Source organism: Pan troglodytes, chromosome 1 (genome assembly GCF_028858775.2).
Source record: "Pan troglodytes isolate AG18354 chromosome 1, NHGRI_mPanTro3-v2.0_pri, whole genome shotgun sequence".
In the NCBI taxonomy this organism is placed as follows: domain Eukaryota; kingdom Metazoa; phylum Chordata; class Mammalia; order Primates; family Hominidae; genus Pan; species Pan troglodytes.
In genome coordinates, this window is record NC_072398.2 from 740,099 (window position 1) to 758,421 (window position 18,323).

General features: G+C 37.0%; 2 protein-coding genes across 2 annotated transcripts in view; both read right to left on the reverse strand.

Moving 5' to 3' along the window:
- Window positions 1-11,265, reverse strand: part of OR2T6 (olfactory receptor family 2 subfamily T member 6) — a 68,468-nt gene extending 57,203 nt beyond the window's left edge. Inside the window, exon 1 of the mRNA XM_016951722.3 lies at window positions 11,074-11,265. Coding sequence (XP_016807211.2) covers window positions 11,074-11,211 — 138 coding nt within the window. The 5' untranslated portion in view covers window positions 11,212-11,265. The remainder of the gene's footprint in view (window positions 1-11,073) is intronic.
- A 5,226-nt stretch (window positions 11,266-16,491) lies between these two features.
- On the reverse strand, window positions 16,492-17,494 carry LOC469769 (olfactory receptor 2M3-like). Its single transcript, XM_009441868.3, has one exon. It carries the CDS (start codon window positions 17,428-17,430, stop codon window positions 16,492-16,494), a length of 939 nt encoding a protein of 312 aa, XP_009440143.2. The 5' UTR covers window positions 17,431-17,494.
- Between the last annotated feature and the right edge of the window lie 829 nt (window positions 17,495-18,323).

Here is an 18,323-nt window from a genome sequence, read left to right on the forward strand (position 1 = left end):
CCCCTAAAATCACAAAATATAAAGAATGTTATAAAAAGTTCCAGAACTAAGAGTACACTTGTGTTTTATATCAATAATAATTTATAGTTTACATTTACCATGACAAATCAAAACCTTGCTATATTCCAGTATACCTAAAACAGAATGATTGAGAAACTTGAAGATAATATGGAAAAGTAACATCTTGAAGGTATAATATAGTAGTAACTGATAACTCCGCAATTCCATAGTCAGTGTTCTTTACCTTATCTGTATTTGTATGTGTGCTTATAGTACTGATGATCTATCTATCTCTCTACATATACATGCATGTATGCATATATTTTGTACGTATGTATCTATTCATCATTTTTTCATTCATTTATTTGTCAATCTATCTATTAATGTTAAACTGTATGCCCTGATGTGAGATAAAACTCTGAATGACACATTTCTTATTGCTGGTGAAACCAACACAGATACTCCTTGGCTAAGTGATAAGTTAGTTACTTGCAATCATACCAAGGGTATATTTGCAATTTGCTGCACACATCAGATAAACCAGAAATATTGCCCAGGGCAGAGCCAGCTGAAACCTTTTCAACCACACAATCCTCATTAAAGTCTTTTGCAAAATTGTAGTGGGGAGTACCCATATTTCAGTACGTGAGATGGACACCTGACATTTTTAAGCAAGGCAGCCTCTCTGGAGGTTGGGTGTCCTATGTGCAAGGCTACAGCAGGTCAGAATGTGAGGTGGTCTACTGCTATGAAGGGATGCATTTTACCTCAGAGTTATAGAATATACTCTATAAAGTTATATAGAACTTTATATGGAAAGTTAAGGTTCTTGGGCATCCAGCAGTATCCCAATGTCTTCCATGCACATTTTTGAACACTTTGCTGCAAAACCAGAACAAGGGTCATCTCCAAGATGTACGGGTCATCTCCAGAACTCATGCTAACTAGTCAGCAGGCTTCCTGTAATCAACTCTGCTGAGGTATATGAAGTATGTTCTTGACCTTACTTCCAGTATTTTTCATTTTAATTTATACTTTTTACATTCCTTTCATATGCAGATGAATATGAAAACAACATTTCTTTTTCCAGAACAAAAGAAACCATAGTATCTATAAAAGTGTCTACATCTCTTCATTATCTTATTATATTATTGGTCATATTTGTATGAATTTTAAATTAATTATTACTTATTTTGTCCCACAAGTGAAACTTGTAAAATTTTATATATTTTTTAAAAGTGACTCAAAGCTAGTTACAAATTTACATTTTCTAACTAAATCCTCCTGGCCTGTTTCTTCCCATGTTTGCCATATTCACTGGTGGTTGAAGTTCAACTCCTTTATAGATATTTTGCAAATGTTGCCTGTAATGGCACTGGGGTTTCATCTGATACATTTGACATTTGAACTGCAATTATGTTCATTAGTTTTGCTTTTTATACAAAATTAATATTATACTTTGATTAGAACATAATAATACATCATTCACAGGACTTGCCCAATAATTTTTACTTTTCTCCGCACATATTATACAGAAAACACTACCAGAGTAGTTAATCTAATGCTGTGAATTATTCATCTCATCTTACCTGGACATAAAACTATGCTCTCTATAAAATATAAGGTCCCTGAAGGCAGAAGAGTGTGAGTTTTGTACCACTCACTCCTGAAACAGTTCCTGTTATTGGCTTTTAATAAGCAGACATTGATTTTTTTCCTGCCACCATTTCCCTAGTCTTTTTCTTCATCAGAAGCTCTTGTTTGCTCATATTCTTGAAGCTACACACAAAAATTATTGAGGTTATTGCCATCACCCATATTTCCTGAACAAATAAATCTCTTCAAAATATCAACTACTACCAAAAAGACAGGAATCTTAAAAAATTTCATAAACATTTAGGAAACAACTACATGTTATTTTAATGATACTTGAATATAAACATACAAACTCCTCTATGACTTTTCAAAGCTAGAATAACATTGACATATTGCTGATATTGCCAGGTAAGTTCATACTTTATTTCTCAAACTTTTAAAGCTTACTAGCCCCTCCTGATAGTATTTTAATAAATTATTCAGATTTACCTTTTGCTTGCTTATTGTTAATTTAATTATCAGATATTTTACAGATATTTGTGTCTTACTAAATTAACAGTTTTAAACATAATTCTTCTAAACACTTTTTTGTTTGTGCACAGAATAATTATTTTATTTTTTCATTTTATTATTCATTATATTTCATTTCATATAATATTATGAATTTGTCCATGGACACTTTACTGAGTTCATTATTTTTATCATTTTTATCTTATTTTGTATTTTCCAAAGAAATAAATTTATTTTAAAAAAATTTTGTTTCCGTAGGTTGTTGGGGAACAGGTGGTGTTTGCTTAAATGAGTACCTTCTTTAATGGCGATTTGTGAAATTTTGGTGTACCCATCAACTGAGCAGTATACACTGCATCCAACTTGTAGTCTTTTATCCTTTACATCCTTTACCCCCTTACCACCCTTTCCCCCTGAGTCCCCAAAGTCCATCGTGTCATTCTTATGCCTTTGCATCCTTATAGCTTAGCTCCTACTTATGAATGGGAATATATGATGTTTGGTTTTCCATTCCATTCCTGAGTTACTTCACTTACAATGATAGTCTCCAATCTCATCCAGGTTGCTGCAAATGCCACTAATTCATTTCTTTTTATGGCTGAGTAATATTCCATCATATATATACATATATGATATATATCATATATGTATATATCATATATGTATATATACATATACATTTATCCACTCATTGATTGATGGGCATTTGGGTTGGTTCCACATTTTTGCAATTGGGAATTGTGCTGCTATAAATGTGTGTGCAAGTATCTTTTTCATGTAATGGCTTCTTTTCCTCTGAGTAGATACCCAGCAGTGGGGTTTCTGGATCAAATGGTAGTTCTACTTTTAGTTCTTTAAGGAATCTCCACACTGTTTTCCATAGTGGCTGTACTAGTTTACACTCATATCAGCAGTGTAGAAGTGTTCCCTGTTCACCACATCCACCCCCAACATCTATTTTTTTTATTTTTTGATTATGGCTATTCTTGTAGAAGTAAGGTGGTATTGCATTGTGGTTTTGATTTGCATTTTCCTAATCATTGGTGATGTTGTGCATTTTTTCATATGTTTGTTGCCTGCTTGAATAACTTCTTTTGAGAATGTCTGTTCAAGTCCTTAACCCACTTTTTGATGGGATTGTTTTTTGTTTGTTCTGTTTGTTTGTTTGTTTGTTGCTAATTTGTTTTAAGTTCATTGTAGATTCTGAATATTAGTTATTTGTGAGGTGTATAGATTGTGAAGATTTTCTCCCACTCTCACTCTGTGGGTTGTCTGTTGACTGTTTCTTTTGCTGTGCAAAAGCTTATAAGTTTAATTAAGTTTGAGCTCTTTATCATTGTTTTTATCGCATTTGCTTTTGGGCTCTTGGTCATGAAATCCTTGCCTAAGCCAATGTCTAGAAGGGTTTTCTGATGTTATCTTCTAGAATTTTTATAGTTTCAGGTCTTAGATTTAAGTTCTTCATTCATCTTGAGTTGATTTTTGTATAAGGTGAGAGATGTGGACCCAGTTTCATTCTCCAACATGCAGCTTGCCAATTATCCCAGCACCATTTGTTGAGTAGGGTGTTCTTTCCCCACTTTATGTTTTTGTTTCCTTTGTCAAAGATCCGTTGGCTGTAAGTATTTGGGTTTATTTCTGGGTTCTCTATTCTGTTCCATTGGTCGAGGTGCCTATTTTTATACCAGTACCATGCTGTTTTGCTGACTATGGCATTATAATATAGTTTGAAATCAGGTAATCTGATGCCTCCAGGTTTGTTCTTTCTGCTTAGTCTTGCTTTCACTATGTGGGCTTTTTTTGATTCCATATAAATTTTAGGATTGTTTTTTCTAGTTCTGTGAAGAATGATGGTGGTATTTTGATGGGAATTACTTTGAATTTGTAGATTGACTTTGGTAGTATGGTCATTTTCACAATATTGATTCTATCCATCCATGATCATGGGATGTGTTTCCATTTGTTTGTGTCATCTATGATGTCTTTCAGCAGTGTTCTGTAGTTTTCCTTGTGGAGGTCTTTCACTTCCTTGGTTAAGTGTATTCCTCAGCATTTTGTTTTATTTTTTGCAGCTATTGTTAAAAGGGTTGAGTTCTTGATTCAATTCTCAGCTTGATTGCTGTTAGTGCATCACAGAACTACTGGTTGAAATAAGTCTCTTATACAAAAGATCTCTGTGCCATCTTCTTTCCAATGTTCATGCCATCTATATGGTGGAAAATACTAATATATATCTAATATATATGAAATACATGCCACCTATATTTACTACATATAACTGTTTTAGATATCATGTCTTATTGAGTGTTCAATAATAATAAGGGTAACTAGTACACAAAGGTATCGCCATCACAGGTTCTGGGGCTAGAAGTTCTGGACTTGGAACCTGACTCTCTCGATTAATTATATGACCATGATCATTTTATGAAATGTTTTTCCTTCATCTTACTTATATGGTGATATAATATGTGATTAATACAATTGTGATAAATGTTTAAATTGGTCTCAAATATTTTAATTATACTATTTGGTGAGGCCTAAAATTTATTCATAATTTTGTTCTATTACTAGTTGTGGGATAAGTAGTTTTGGAGAAAGAGATGTATGATGGTCATCTTCATTAGGCCAATGACTTTTTGAGAGTTTGGCCTCAATAGGGAAATAATCTGCTATTCATGTGAAGTAAGCTAAATATGTGATTATCTGTTTGAGATGGCACATTCAATAGGTATGCGATTGCATGGTGATTAAATAAAGGCATAAATAATTTTATAATGTTTTCTAAGCTGTCTTAAGTATCTGAGTTTTAAAATTTATTATTTTATGAAAAGTAAAAATATAAATATTTTTGCTTTTTTCTCTTCATTCTTAATTTTTACTCACTCTCCTAATTAAAGTATACATGTCTCATGTTTATCATTTGGCAGTATTCCCCAAAGATATCTACAGTTACGATGCAATAGATTTTTTTTTCAGAAATGGAAAAGCCAATCCTCAAATTATCATGAAATTTTAAGGGGCTTTAAATAGTCAAGTCAATATTTAAAAAGAAATCCAAAGTTGGAGGGCCAATCACTTCCATTTAAAAACTTACTAACATACTGTGGTACTGACACAAAGATAGGCATGTAGATCAATGGAATACAACTGATAGGCCAAAAAGAGTACCATTTTTTTCTCAAGATGGCAGAAGAAGCTTTTAGCATGCCTCAGCCACTTGGAAATGCAAAATCATGCATAAAGACTAACTCTTTGAGCTTTAATACAACAAGGAAAATGGAAATCCTCCAGAATAGTGAAGGGCACCCCATATCCTGGGAAGGAGGTGGGCAAATGGTCCCACGATGGTATCTGGCTGATAAAAGTTAGTGAAGCCTCAGTACAGGAGAACAGCAGGAAGTCTCTCTCTGTGACTCATATTTCCACTGGGGATCCCTGGAATCTGGGCCAACGAAGGGCACTTTTTTTTCCCTCAAACCCTGGAGTTAACTTGGGGAGACACTTGGAGATTCTCAAAGGGAAAGCATCCAGGAAAGCTACAGGCATTTTTCCCAGACCCAGGACTGTGAAAAGGATGCCATTTTTAATCCAGGCTCATACAACGTCAGTCATTATTTGGCAATCCAGCAGCATGACCATGCAGAGATTGTAGCACATAGTCTCAAGCAAGGTAGGGGACTCCAAAGCCAGAATTCAGTGGTGAGTGTGGAAAGTGCACCAGTAGTAGGCGCTGGATTGGTGCTCTTTCATCACGGATCTGTGGCCTGAGGAGAGCTGCTGTAGTCACAGTTACTCCTGGGTGATGAGACTTGCATTCATAGCCAGCTTGGCAACTTGAAACCGGTCTGCATATGTCATTGCTGGGTGTTCCAGTGTGCTCCCCTAAAGTTGCTGTACAGTGGAGCCCTCTGCTCCACTCCTAGGCATATCTCCAGATATTCAGAGCACCCATTCACCTGATCAACAGCTTAAGCTGCCCCATTCTTCCTGAGCAGAGACCATGGTGTAGCGAGTCCCTCTCCACTCCATGTCCAGGCAGATCTCCAGGCATTTGAAACATCTGCTTGTCTAGGTCAGCAGCCTGAGCTGCTCTACCCTTCCTGGACATAGATTGTTGTGCAGTAGGGCCCTCTCTGCTCCAAACCCAGGCAGATCTACAGGCATTTGGAGCACCCACTCACCTGGATCAGCAGTGTGAGTTGCCTACTATTTCTGTGCAGACACTGTGGTAAAGCAGGGCCCTCTCTGCTTCATGCCCAGGCAGACTTCCAGGCAGTTGAACATATGCTCATCTGGATTAGTAGCCTGAATCTCCTCACCCTTCCTATTCAGAAATTATAGTATAACAGGCCCCTTTATGCTCCACAATCAGGCAGATCTTCAGGCAGTCAGAATATCTACTATCCCAGAGTAGGAGTTTAGGCCACCCTCCTTCCTCGTGCAGAGAATTTGGAGACAAGAAAGATTCCCAGCTCCACACCAAGGCAAACTTCTGGGTGCGGTGGCCACCCACTGGACTCCTCATCAGTGCTGGTGCTTGTTTCTGCCACTGAGGGACCTGCAGGTGGATTTGCCTCATCCAGCCCTGCCCATCTTTGTCCCCCTCTCCAAGGTGGAGCAGGAAGATCAGATCACTGTGAACTCCATGGATCAGACCATCACATAAGGCAACAGAGTTTATCCCGGTGTAGAAGAACCAAGCATATATCTATCTGTTTTGGCTGCAGCTGGCTCTTAACCATAAGTGTCATATATTGGCCTATAGGTCAAACCACAAAGCTTGATATAAAACCGCCACAGTCAAAAAGGACAAAGAAGGACCTTACATAATAATAAAATGTTCAGTTTAACAAGACTCAGTGACTATTATAAACATCTGTACGCACACAAACTAGAAAATGTAGAGGAAATGGACAAGTTCCTGGAAACACACAATCTCCCAAGATAGAAACAGGAAGAAATTGAAGTCCTTAACTGACTAATATTTAGTCCCAAAGTTGAATCGGTAATTAAAAAACTACCAACTAAAAAAGCCCTGGATGAGACAGATTCACAGCTGAATTCTACCAGATGTACAAAGGAGATCTAGTACCAATTTCACTTGAAACTATTCCCCCAAAAAATCAAGGAGGGACTCCTCTCTTACTGATTCAATGAAGCCAGCATCACTCAAGCCAGCATCACTCTGATATCAAAACCTAAAAATGACACAGTGAAAAATAAAACGACAAGCTAATATCTCTGATAAACATAGATGCAAAAATCCCCAACGAACTCTCAAACTATCAAACAGAATCCAGCAGCACATTAAAAAGTTAATTTACCATGATCAAATAGATTTTATTCCTGGAATGCAAGGTTGGTTTAATATATGCATATCAAAAATGTGATCTATCACATAGTCAGAATTAAAAGCAAATTCCACGTGATTTTCCAATAGTTGCAGAAAAAGCTTACAAAGAAATGTAACATTCCTTCATAATAAAAAAGAAAAGCCTCAACAAATTAGATATCAAAGGAGCATACCTTCAAATAAAAGAGCCATCTGTGACAAATCCACAGCCAACATCATACTAAATGGGCAAAAGCTGGAAGTATTTTCCTTAAAACCTAAAACAAGACAAGAATGTCTACTCTCACTACTCCTATTCGACATAGTACTGGAACTTTTAGCCACAGAAATAAGGCAAGAAAAAGAAATAAAAGGCATCCAAATAGGAAAATAAGTCAAATTATCTGTTTTTATTGATGACATGATTCTATGCCTAAAAAATTCTAAAGACTCTGGCAAAATCTCTTAGAACTGATAAATGACTTCAGCAAAGTTTCAGGATACAAAATCAATGTACAAAAATCAGTAGCATTTCTATACACCAATAACATTCAAGCTGAGTGCCAAATCAGGAACACAATTCCATTTACAGGAGCCACAAAAAATAAAATACATAGGAAAATATCAAACCAAGAAGGTAAAAGATATTTACAAGGAGATCTTTTACCCAACCTCAAACTATACTACAAGGCTACAGTAAACAAAACAACATCGTTGTGGTACAAAAACAGATGCTTAGAGCAATGAAACAGTATAGAGGACCCAGAAATAAGGCTGCACACCTATGACCACGTGATTTGCAACCAAGTTGTTAATAATAAGCAAAGGGAAAAGGACACCTATTCAATAAATGGTACTGGGATAACTGGCTAGCCATATGCAGAATAGTAAAACTGGACCCCTTCAACCATATAAAAAATTAACTAAAAACAGATTAAAGCCTTAAATGTAAGGCCTCAAACTATAAAAATACCAGAAGAAAACCTCAAAAATACCATTTTGGACATCAGCTTTGGCAAAGAATTTATGACTCAGTTTTCAAAAGCAGTTACAAAAAATTGATAAGCCAAACCTAATTAAACTAAAGAGTTCCTGCACAGTAAAATAAACTATCAACAGAGTAAACAGTGTACAGAATGGGAGAAAATAATACAAACTATGCATTCACAAAGGTCTAATATCCAGAATCTATAAGGAATTTAAACAATTCAACAAGCAAAAACGAACCCCATTACAAATATGGAAAAAAACAAAACAAAACTCAACATCACTGGTCACCAGAGAAACTCAAGCTAAAACCGCAGTGAGGTACCATCTCACACCACTCAGAATGGCTCTTATTAAAAAGTCAAAAGACAACAGATGTAGGAGAGGCTATGGAGAAAAGGGAATGCTTACACACTGTTAGTGGGAATGCAAAATAGTTTAGCCACTATGAAAAACAGTCTGTAGATTTCCCAAAGAACTTAAAGTAAAACTACCATTTGATTGAGCAATCTCATTACAAAGTATATACCTGAAAGAAAATAAATTTTACCAAAAAGACACATGCACTTGTATGTTAATTGCAGTATTTCACAATAACAAAGGCATAGAATAAACTTAGTTGCGCATCAGTGGTGGATTAGAAACAGAAAACGTGGTACATATACTCCATACAATACTATGTGGCCATAAAAAAGAATGTCCTGATGTCCTTTGCAGCAACATGGACACAGGTAGAGATCATTATCCTAAACAAATTAATGCACAACAGAAAATCAAATACCACGTGCTTTCACTTACAAGTGGGAGCTTCACATTGGGTACACATGGACATACAGATGGAAACAACAGACACTGGGGAGTATTAGAGTGGAGAGAGAAGGTGGGGAGCAAGAGCTGAAAAAGTCCTTACTGGAGATTGTCATAGGATCATTTCTACCCCATATAGCATCATGCAGTATACCCATGCAACAAACCTGCACATGTACACTCTGAATCTAAAATAAAAGTTGAAATTATAGAAACAAAACAAAACAAATATAATGCGAAAATTTCTGACCAAATGAACTTTTTTTCTAAGCCCAAATTATGTTCTCAGAGTTCCCAATTAAATTTTGACAAGCCACACCAACACTTTTCAAAGGGGAAAAGAATTGTCTTTTCAAAAACATTGCCAAAACCACAGCTAACTGCATGCTAAAGGATAAAGTTTGAACTTTACCTCACTTTATACACAAAAAGTAACTCAAAATGTATCAATGGCCTAAATATAATATCTAAAACTGTAGAAATAGTATAACAAATATAGAGGTATTCTTGACCTTGATTTTGGCAATTGGTTCTTAGGTTTGACACGAAAAACATGACCAACAACAAAAAAGTAGACGAACTGGACTTACTCAAAATTTAAAACATGCTTACATCAAAACATATTGTCAAGAAAATAAAAAAGCTGCCTACAGACTGAGAAAATATTTATACAACATATATCTAATAAAGATTTTTATAGGCAGGGTATATAAGAACACACACAACTCAACAATAAATACACAAGCAAACCAATTAGAAAATGTGTAATGGACTTGAATAGACATTATTCCAAAGAATGTGTACAAATGGCCAATCAAGAAGATGCTTACTATCATTGTTGAATTTGGAAATAAAAATCAAAACCACAATAAGACCCTGATTCACACCTGCTAGTATGACTAGAATTTTTAAAAAGTGAAAAAGTAAGGGTTGGTAAAGATGTAGAGAAATTAGAATACTTAATTATTGTTTGCAGGCATGTAAAATAGAGCAGCCAGTCAGGAAAGTAGTTTAGAAGTCCCTGAAAGCTTAAATATGGTATTACATCTAATTTAGCAATTACATGTTTAGGTATATGCCCAAGATAAATAAATGAGTATATTCACATAGACCCTTATACCAAAATATTTACAGCAATGCTATTTACAATAGTCAAAAGGCAGAAGTAACTCAAATACTTATCTGATAAGTATATAAACAAATTTTTATGTATACATGAAATTTATTACATACTAATTAAATAATACTTATTACAATAATATTCAGACATAAAAATGATGAACCTTAAAAGCAAAGTATCAAAAAGACACACATAAAAGGTCATATATGGTATGACTGCTATTATATGTAAGATCCAGAACAGGCAAATCCATCGAGACAAAACAAGTTAGTATTTGCTATTTGTGTTCCTCAAGGATCTCCAGAAAAACAAAAACAATAGGATATATAATGACATATGAAAAGATTTATACTGGAAATTGTCTCAGGTGATCACAATGGAAAATTTTAAAGACTACCTCATTTTGCCCCTGACTGGCCTGACCTTCCTGTTTACATATAAAAGTGTAACTTGTCAGAGATCAAGCCTTCCTCCATATGAACTATAATCCCAAATAAAACCTTTGATTAAACTTATTATCTGCTCTCTCACTGTTGGGGGAGCATGATGAGAAGGACAGATACTTCACTTTCTCCTGAGCACAGACTTATTTTGTTATGGATTAGTACACATAAAAATAATCAGAAAATGTCTGAAATGATTCTGTGACTTTATATAGGAATTTGCCTGTGCTCAGGGGCCTGCTGAAGGTCAATATTAGAGCTAGAGCTTAGGTACATACCATGGTGACTTCAGGGCCGTCACCAAACACTTGGGGCTTGTCTCCTCTGGGCATATGAGAGGATCCTATTTCTCTGGCTCTTGCAGTAAGGCTTTGCCCTAGGACTTCCTTCAGCTGATGAAATATGAGAAGAGACATGTGTCACTGCAGGTGGAAGCTTTTACAAACCACAGCAGGCTTCTCCCCGTTCCTCTTTTCCCCACCATGGTGACTATAGAAGCATATATTGTTTCTGAGATGACAGATGATGAAAACAACCTGGAATTCCAAGCCAGCACATGGAGAATTGCTGCTCAGGAGAGCCACCAAGTCCCACCACCCACTTTGCAGGAGGAAGAGACAATCTTTCGCTTTTTTGAAGATTGAAGTTTTAGGGCTAGTTATGGCAGCTTAACCTACCCTTCTGACTTTTGCTCTGTGTCCGTTTCTCTATCTGTATTATGGAGATAATATTAGTACCTACCTCATAGAGCTGTTTTAAGGATTAAAAGAGTTAGTATATATAGAGCTTTGAAAACAGTGGCCACATATTGTAATCTCTCAATAAATGTTAGCTAACCTCCTGGAAATAATATTTTTCAATGGTTTAAAACTTATAAATGTATTTGTGGATGATGCATTTGGTATTTTTAAACACACGATGGAGACAAAAACACATAATGATATTAAGCTAAAATAACAGCTATAGTTTCTGAGTCTTGTATTTTCTTGAAATATGTTATTTATTATCTGTGCTGAGTTATAGTTTAGAATTTTTAAGAAACATAGGCATGTAGTATATAATGTTTTCTTTTCTCCAAATATAAAGAAGTGTATGTATTTGACAAGCATATAGAATAAAATGGAAGCTGACAGGACTGATCCTGTTTTCCCAGAACCGTTTATTGAGACTGTCTTCTCCCCAGTGCATGTTCTTGATGCCTTTGTTGAAAATGACTTTACTGTATATCTGTGAATTTATTTCTGAGTTCTCTATTCTTTTCTATTGATCTACATGTCTGTTCTTATACCAGTGCCATGCAATTTTGGTTTCTACAGCTTCATACAACATTTTAAAGTCTGGTAGTGTGATACCTCTAGCATTGTTCTTTTTTGTTTGTTTTTGAGACGGAGTCTCGCTCTGTCTCCCAGGCTGGAGCGCAGTGGCGGGATCTCAGCTCACTGCAAGCTCCGCCTCCCAGGTTCATGCCATTCTCCTGCCTCAGCCTCCTGAGTAGCTGGGACTACAGGTGCCCGCCACCACGCCTGGCTAATTTTTTTGTATTTTTAGTAGAGATGGGGTTTCACTGTGTTAGGCAGGATGGTCTTGAACTCCTGACCTTGTAATCCACCTGCCTCAGCCTCCCAAAGTTCTGGGATTACAGGCGTGAACCACCGTGCCCGGCCAGCATTGTTCTTTTAACTCAGTTTTGCTTTGGCTAATCTGAGTATTTTTTAGTTCCATATAAATATTAGAATTAATATTGCTATATCTGTGTGGAATGTCATTGGTGTTTGGTAGGGATTGCATTGAATGTGTAGATTGCTTTGGATAGTATGAACACTTTGACCTACGGAAAACAGTATAAAATGGTCAGAACCAGCCAAGACCAGTGACAACTGGCATAATCTAAATTCTGGCTAGTCAAAAATTAGTCACAATCAGTCATGGCACATCATAATCAGTGCAAACTTGTTGTGGCTAGTTGAAACAAGCCTAAACCACTTGCAGCCTGTCAGAACCAGTCCAAATTGAGATCAGTTGAAACTGGCCTACACCATTTAGAAATGGATATGATGACTCAGAACCAGCATCAACTTTGCCCAGTCAAAACTGACCTAAACCAATTGTGGCTAGTCTAAATCAACCTAAACCAGTCATGACCCAGCCATACCAGTTCCTTTGGCTTAATAGAACACTCTTTCTGGTCCTGCAGTGCCTTTTAGTGTTTAACTATGGCAAGTTAGGTAAAATGACACATCTGTTCAAGATTATATAATAGGAAAGTAAAAAGGTTTCTAAGGTCAAAGAGAAAATGTAAAAGGCCCGTTTAGTCTCTAGTAATGACCTTTCCCCTAAAGAGATGTGAGCATTTCTTGATTGTGTGTTTCAGTTCTTGTCATACTGGTGTTAGTAAGAAGTGTCTCAAAAGAAAACTGACAAGAGCATGACTAGTCAGAACCCATATAAACTTATTTTAGCTGGTTGCAATTAATCAAGCTTGGTTGAGACTGCTCCCAGCCAGTCAGAGCCACTTGTGGCCAACTGAAACCAGTCTAAACCAGTCAGAGCCAGACATGACCAGTCAGAACTGGCAGAAATGGATTGTGGCTGCTTAAATATGATAAAAAGTGGTGTGGCTGGTCATAATCAATCCAAAGCAGTAATGGCCATTTGAAACCAACCCTAACTAGTTGTTAATGATGATAACTAATCTAAGCCCATTGTGGCCAGTGGAAACCAGTCTACACCATTCTGAACTGGTCATGACCGATCAGAATTGGCAGAAAATGATTGTGGCCAATCAAAACCAGTTAAAACCAGTCAAGACTGGCATAGCTAGTTTCAACTAGTTGTGTTTAGTTGAAGCAGAATAAAATGAGTTGGAACTAGCCATCTTTGGTCATAACTGGCATAAACTGATTACGTTTAGTCAAAACTGGTCAAATCCAGTCATGACCGGTCATATCTGGTCCAAACCATTTGTGTCCAGTTGAAACCAACTTAAACCATTTTCAGCCATTTTTAAGTGGCTCAAACCATTGGTGGCAGCTGATACCAGTCTGAAAAGATCAGAATTAGCCATGGGAAGACAGAATCATTATAAACAGGTCAGCACAAACCAGTCTAAACCATTGCCTCCAGTCAGAACTAGTCTAAACATTATAACATGTTGAAACTGTTTTACACCAAGAATAAGTGACCATGACTAGTCAGAACCGGCCAAAACTGACTTTGGCCAGTCAAAACTAATTGTGGTCAGTTATAAGCACTCAAAGCTGGTTATGTCCAATCTAAAGCAATCTAAACCAGTTGTGCTGAAAAGAACTGGTCTAAAGCAGTTGGAGCCAGTTGAAACCCAGTTGTAACCAGCCATGACAAATGGATAGCCACCAAAACTGCTCACAGTTGATCTAGACTGGCCTAATGCTTAAGGTGGGTCACAACCCTTTCAAACTGGTTGTGGCCAGCGGTAGCCAGGCTAAATTGGTTGCATTGGCCAGAACTAACCTAAAGCAGATGTTGGTAGTTAAAACCATTCTAAATCATTTGGAGCTAGCCATGCTTGTCCAGAAGGTGTCCAAACAAGTTTCGGCTAGTCGAAGCCAGTTAAACTCAGTCACAGCTGGTTGTGGTTCATTATAACTAAACCAGTTGTGGCTTATCTAAACACATCTAAATTAACTGTGACCCATTAGTAAAAGTCCCCTTGGCTTAATGGAATGCTCTTTCTGGTTTTAGAGTGCCTTTTAGTGTTCTGTGTCTGCTCAAGGTTTTACAATGAGAACATGAAAAGATCAAAAGGAAAATTTAAAAGATCCCCTTTAATCTATAATAGTGACCCTCTTCTCAAAGAGGTATCTGTGTTTCTTGTTTGTGGGCTCTTGTTCTAATCATATGCATATTCCCCATTTGGTAAGGAGCCTCTCAAAAGAAAACTGCAAAGGCTGACATAAGGAAACAAATTCTACAAGTAAGCGATCTAACCACGAAGCTGGTCAGAACTAGTCCAAACTGGCTGTGACCAGCTGAAACTGGTCTAAACTGGTTAAAACTTGTTGTGGCCCATCAGGACCGGCATTAATCAATTGCAGCTTGATTTAACTTGTTGGAATACCTTTAAAAGAGGACTGAGGCTTTCCCTGAGGTGAGAAAGGCTCTTCTGTGGACCTGGAAAAACAAGGTACCAGGAGTCATTCAGCTGAAAAAAATGAATGATTTCAACCACCACTTGAGCTTGGAATATGACTCTTAGCTTTATACGACACTGCAGCCCCAGCCAACAACTGGATTGCAATCTTATAATACCTTAAGCAGAATACCCTGCCAAGACACGTAGGGACTTCTGACCCATATAAATTGTAACTAAATGAATAGTTGCAATTTACAGCTGCTAAGTTTGCTGTACTTGTCATGCAGAAAAAGAAAGCTAATATGGTGGGAATGTTACCATAGACTTTTCTTTTTTTTTTTTGAGACTGAGTCTCACTCTCTCCCCCAGGCTGGAGTGCAGTGGCGTGATCTCGGCTCACTGCAAGCTCCGCCTCCTGGGTTCACACCATTCTCCTGCCTCAGCCTCCTGAGTAGCTGGGACTACAGGCACCCACCACCATGCCCGGCTAATTTTTTGTATTTTTAGTAGAGATGGGGTTTCACCTTGTTAGCCAGGATGGTCTCGATCTCCTGACCTTGTGATCTGCCCATCCTGGCCTCCCAAAGTGCTGGGATTACAGGTGTGAACCACCATGCCCGGCTGTTACCATAGATTTTTTAACACAACAGTTAATATTCTATATTAGGGAATGGCAGTTTTTTCTCATGAAAGATATAAGAATGTCCATAATTACATTTATTCTCATATAAATATCATTACAACAATATCTATGGTAATGCTATATATCAAATTATGGAAAACATGAAGACTTCAGAAAATATAGACTTCTTTATTAAATTAGATAAAATTACTAATAAATCCATCAAAAATTAATGTTATGCGATTGCAGTACACTACTCTTATAAAGATTAGCATATCTAAGAATGTAAAATTCACACTGAGAGAATTTTTATTCTCAGTTTAGTCTCTTGTGCATAATTTAGTGCCTGTGGAAGAAGGAAATAAATGAGATCTTCTCAATTCTCCAACACCCTGGAGGAAGACAGTGTCCATTACAAGACATGCACAATATGCCCAAACCTCAGTCTTACGTATCTTTTTTCTCCATCTAAGTTACATTTCATTTTTATAATGATTCTAAAGGCATACTTTTTAGTAGATAAATAATTTGTGATTCATACTAACACAATGATTAGTCCAAAGTGTGGTACTGAACTTAGTAGAATTCTTTGTTTTTCAAGGATAAATCTATGTATGTTAAAAGACACCAGATTTAATACATGCAGTCAAACAGTGAGGTACTATGATTGACAAATGTCTCTCATTTGTTAGATGATATTAAAAAGGAAAAAATATGTGGAGGTACATTTTCTATTGGAAAAAATATATACTTATAGCCATATATTGAACTAATCACAACAAAAATATGAAATATTTGAATGAACAAGAATGCAAACAATTTTTGCAATTTCTTAATCTTATGTTACTACCTGTAAATATATACAAATGAGTACATATTAGGTTCTGGATTACTTTAATTCAATACATAAATTTAAGCATAAAGCAAAGTATGTAAGAAAAAAGCAAAATATAATTAGGCAATTTACTCTTCAGACTTGCCCTTCCCAAATATCTTCATGAACCCTCTGGCCACTTCTTTGTTCCGGAGGCTGTAGATGAGGGGATTCAGCATGGGAGTGAGGATGGTGTAGAATACAGATACCATCTTGTCCTGGGTGGGTGAACGTTCAGATGTGGGTCGCATGTACATAAACATGGCCGCTCCATAGTACATTCCCACAACCATGAGGTGGGAGGAGCAGGTAGCAAAAGCTTTGCGGCGGCCCTCCCCAGATCCCATGTGAATGACAGCCAGCATAACTCGAGCATAGGAAGCAATGATAATTGCTACAGGGAAGAGAAGCATAATTACACAGCAGATGAATATCATCCTTTCAAACATCAAGGTGTCATTGCATGAAAGAGTAAGAAGGGCAGGTACGTCACAGAAAAAATGGTGTATTTCCCGGGCACCACAGTATGAGAAGGACAGTGCAACTGCAACTTCAGTTATGCCATCAAGGGAGCCAAGAATCCAAGAAGCAGCAGCCATGAGACCACAGATTTTTTGGCTCATGAGGACTGGGTATCTTAATGGGTGGCAAATGGCAACATACCGATCATAGGCCATTGCAGCCAAGAGGAAACATTCAGCTCCAAGCAGGGACACATAGAAGAATATCTGAGTTCCACAACTTGCCAGAGAGATAAAATTTTTTCCAGACAAGTAGTTGAAGGCCATCTTGGGTACAGTGGTGCAGATGAGCATGAGGTCCATGAGGGACAGTTGGCTGAGGAGGAGGTACATGGGTGTGTGGAGCTGGGTGTCCAAATAGATGAGGAGAACCATGGCAGAGTTCCCCATGAAGGTCACTGAGAAGATGCCCAAGACCAGAGTGAAGAGAAAAGTGTGAGTGGGGCTGTGATTAAAGATTCCCAGGAGGATGAAGTCAGAGATGAAGGTCTGATTCTCCCACGCCATGATCAATATGTTCACTGTGGAGAATACAACGTGTGAGAAATAACCAGAATTACGTCACAGAAATATCAAGGATTTCCCTCGGAGAACAACACGTCTACACAATGCAAACATGGGGACATTATTTGTCTGGGCATCAAATTTTTTATTTGTAGACTAGGAATTTTAAGAATTATTTTTAGCTTGATGTGATTTTTTAATGCACAGTACATAGCTAATGGATATGATAGGTTTCATAGTAAAAACATGGGATTTTTCTCAAGTTCTATAATCTAGTTGAGCAACAAGTCAGCTAAAAAATGTAATGTAATGCACGTTCTCACTCATAGGTGGGAACTGAACAGTGAGAACACATGGACACAGGAAGGGGAACATCACACTCTGGGGACTGTTGTGGGGTGGGGGAAGGGGGGAGGGATAGCCTTAGGAGATATACCTAATGCTAAATGACGAGTTAATGGGTGCAGCACACCAACATGGCACATGTATACATATGTAACTAACCTGCACATTGTGCACCTGTACCCTAAAACTTAAAGCATAATAATAATAAAATTAAATTAAATTAAAATATTACCAGAATTTTAAAAAAAGTAATGTAAATTATCCCTTTATAATTACACCGAAATCATGAAAATACTCATGAGTTTGGGGGAATTTCATTACATTACTATTGTATTTCCCACAGAAACTAATCACCTCACACTATGATGCTAACAAAATTTCACCTAGGAAAGTGTAGATGGAAACAACTAAAATGATACATGATTAGTTGAATGCCAGGTAATGAGAACAAATTAAAATACCAACATGAGGAGTATGCTACTTGATCCTTATTGCTAATAACTGTAAGTTTCAGCAGAAGGTGCTCACCAATAGGCCCTGGTCCCTAAAAA

What these genes read in the sequence shown, in the direction of transcription:
- LOC469769 (XM_009441868.3), bottom strand. Translation starts at nt 17,430, where the DNA reads ATGGCGTGGGAGAATCAGACCTTCATCTCTGACTTCATCCTCCTGGGA.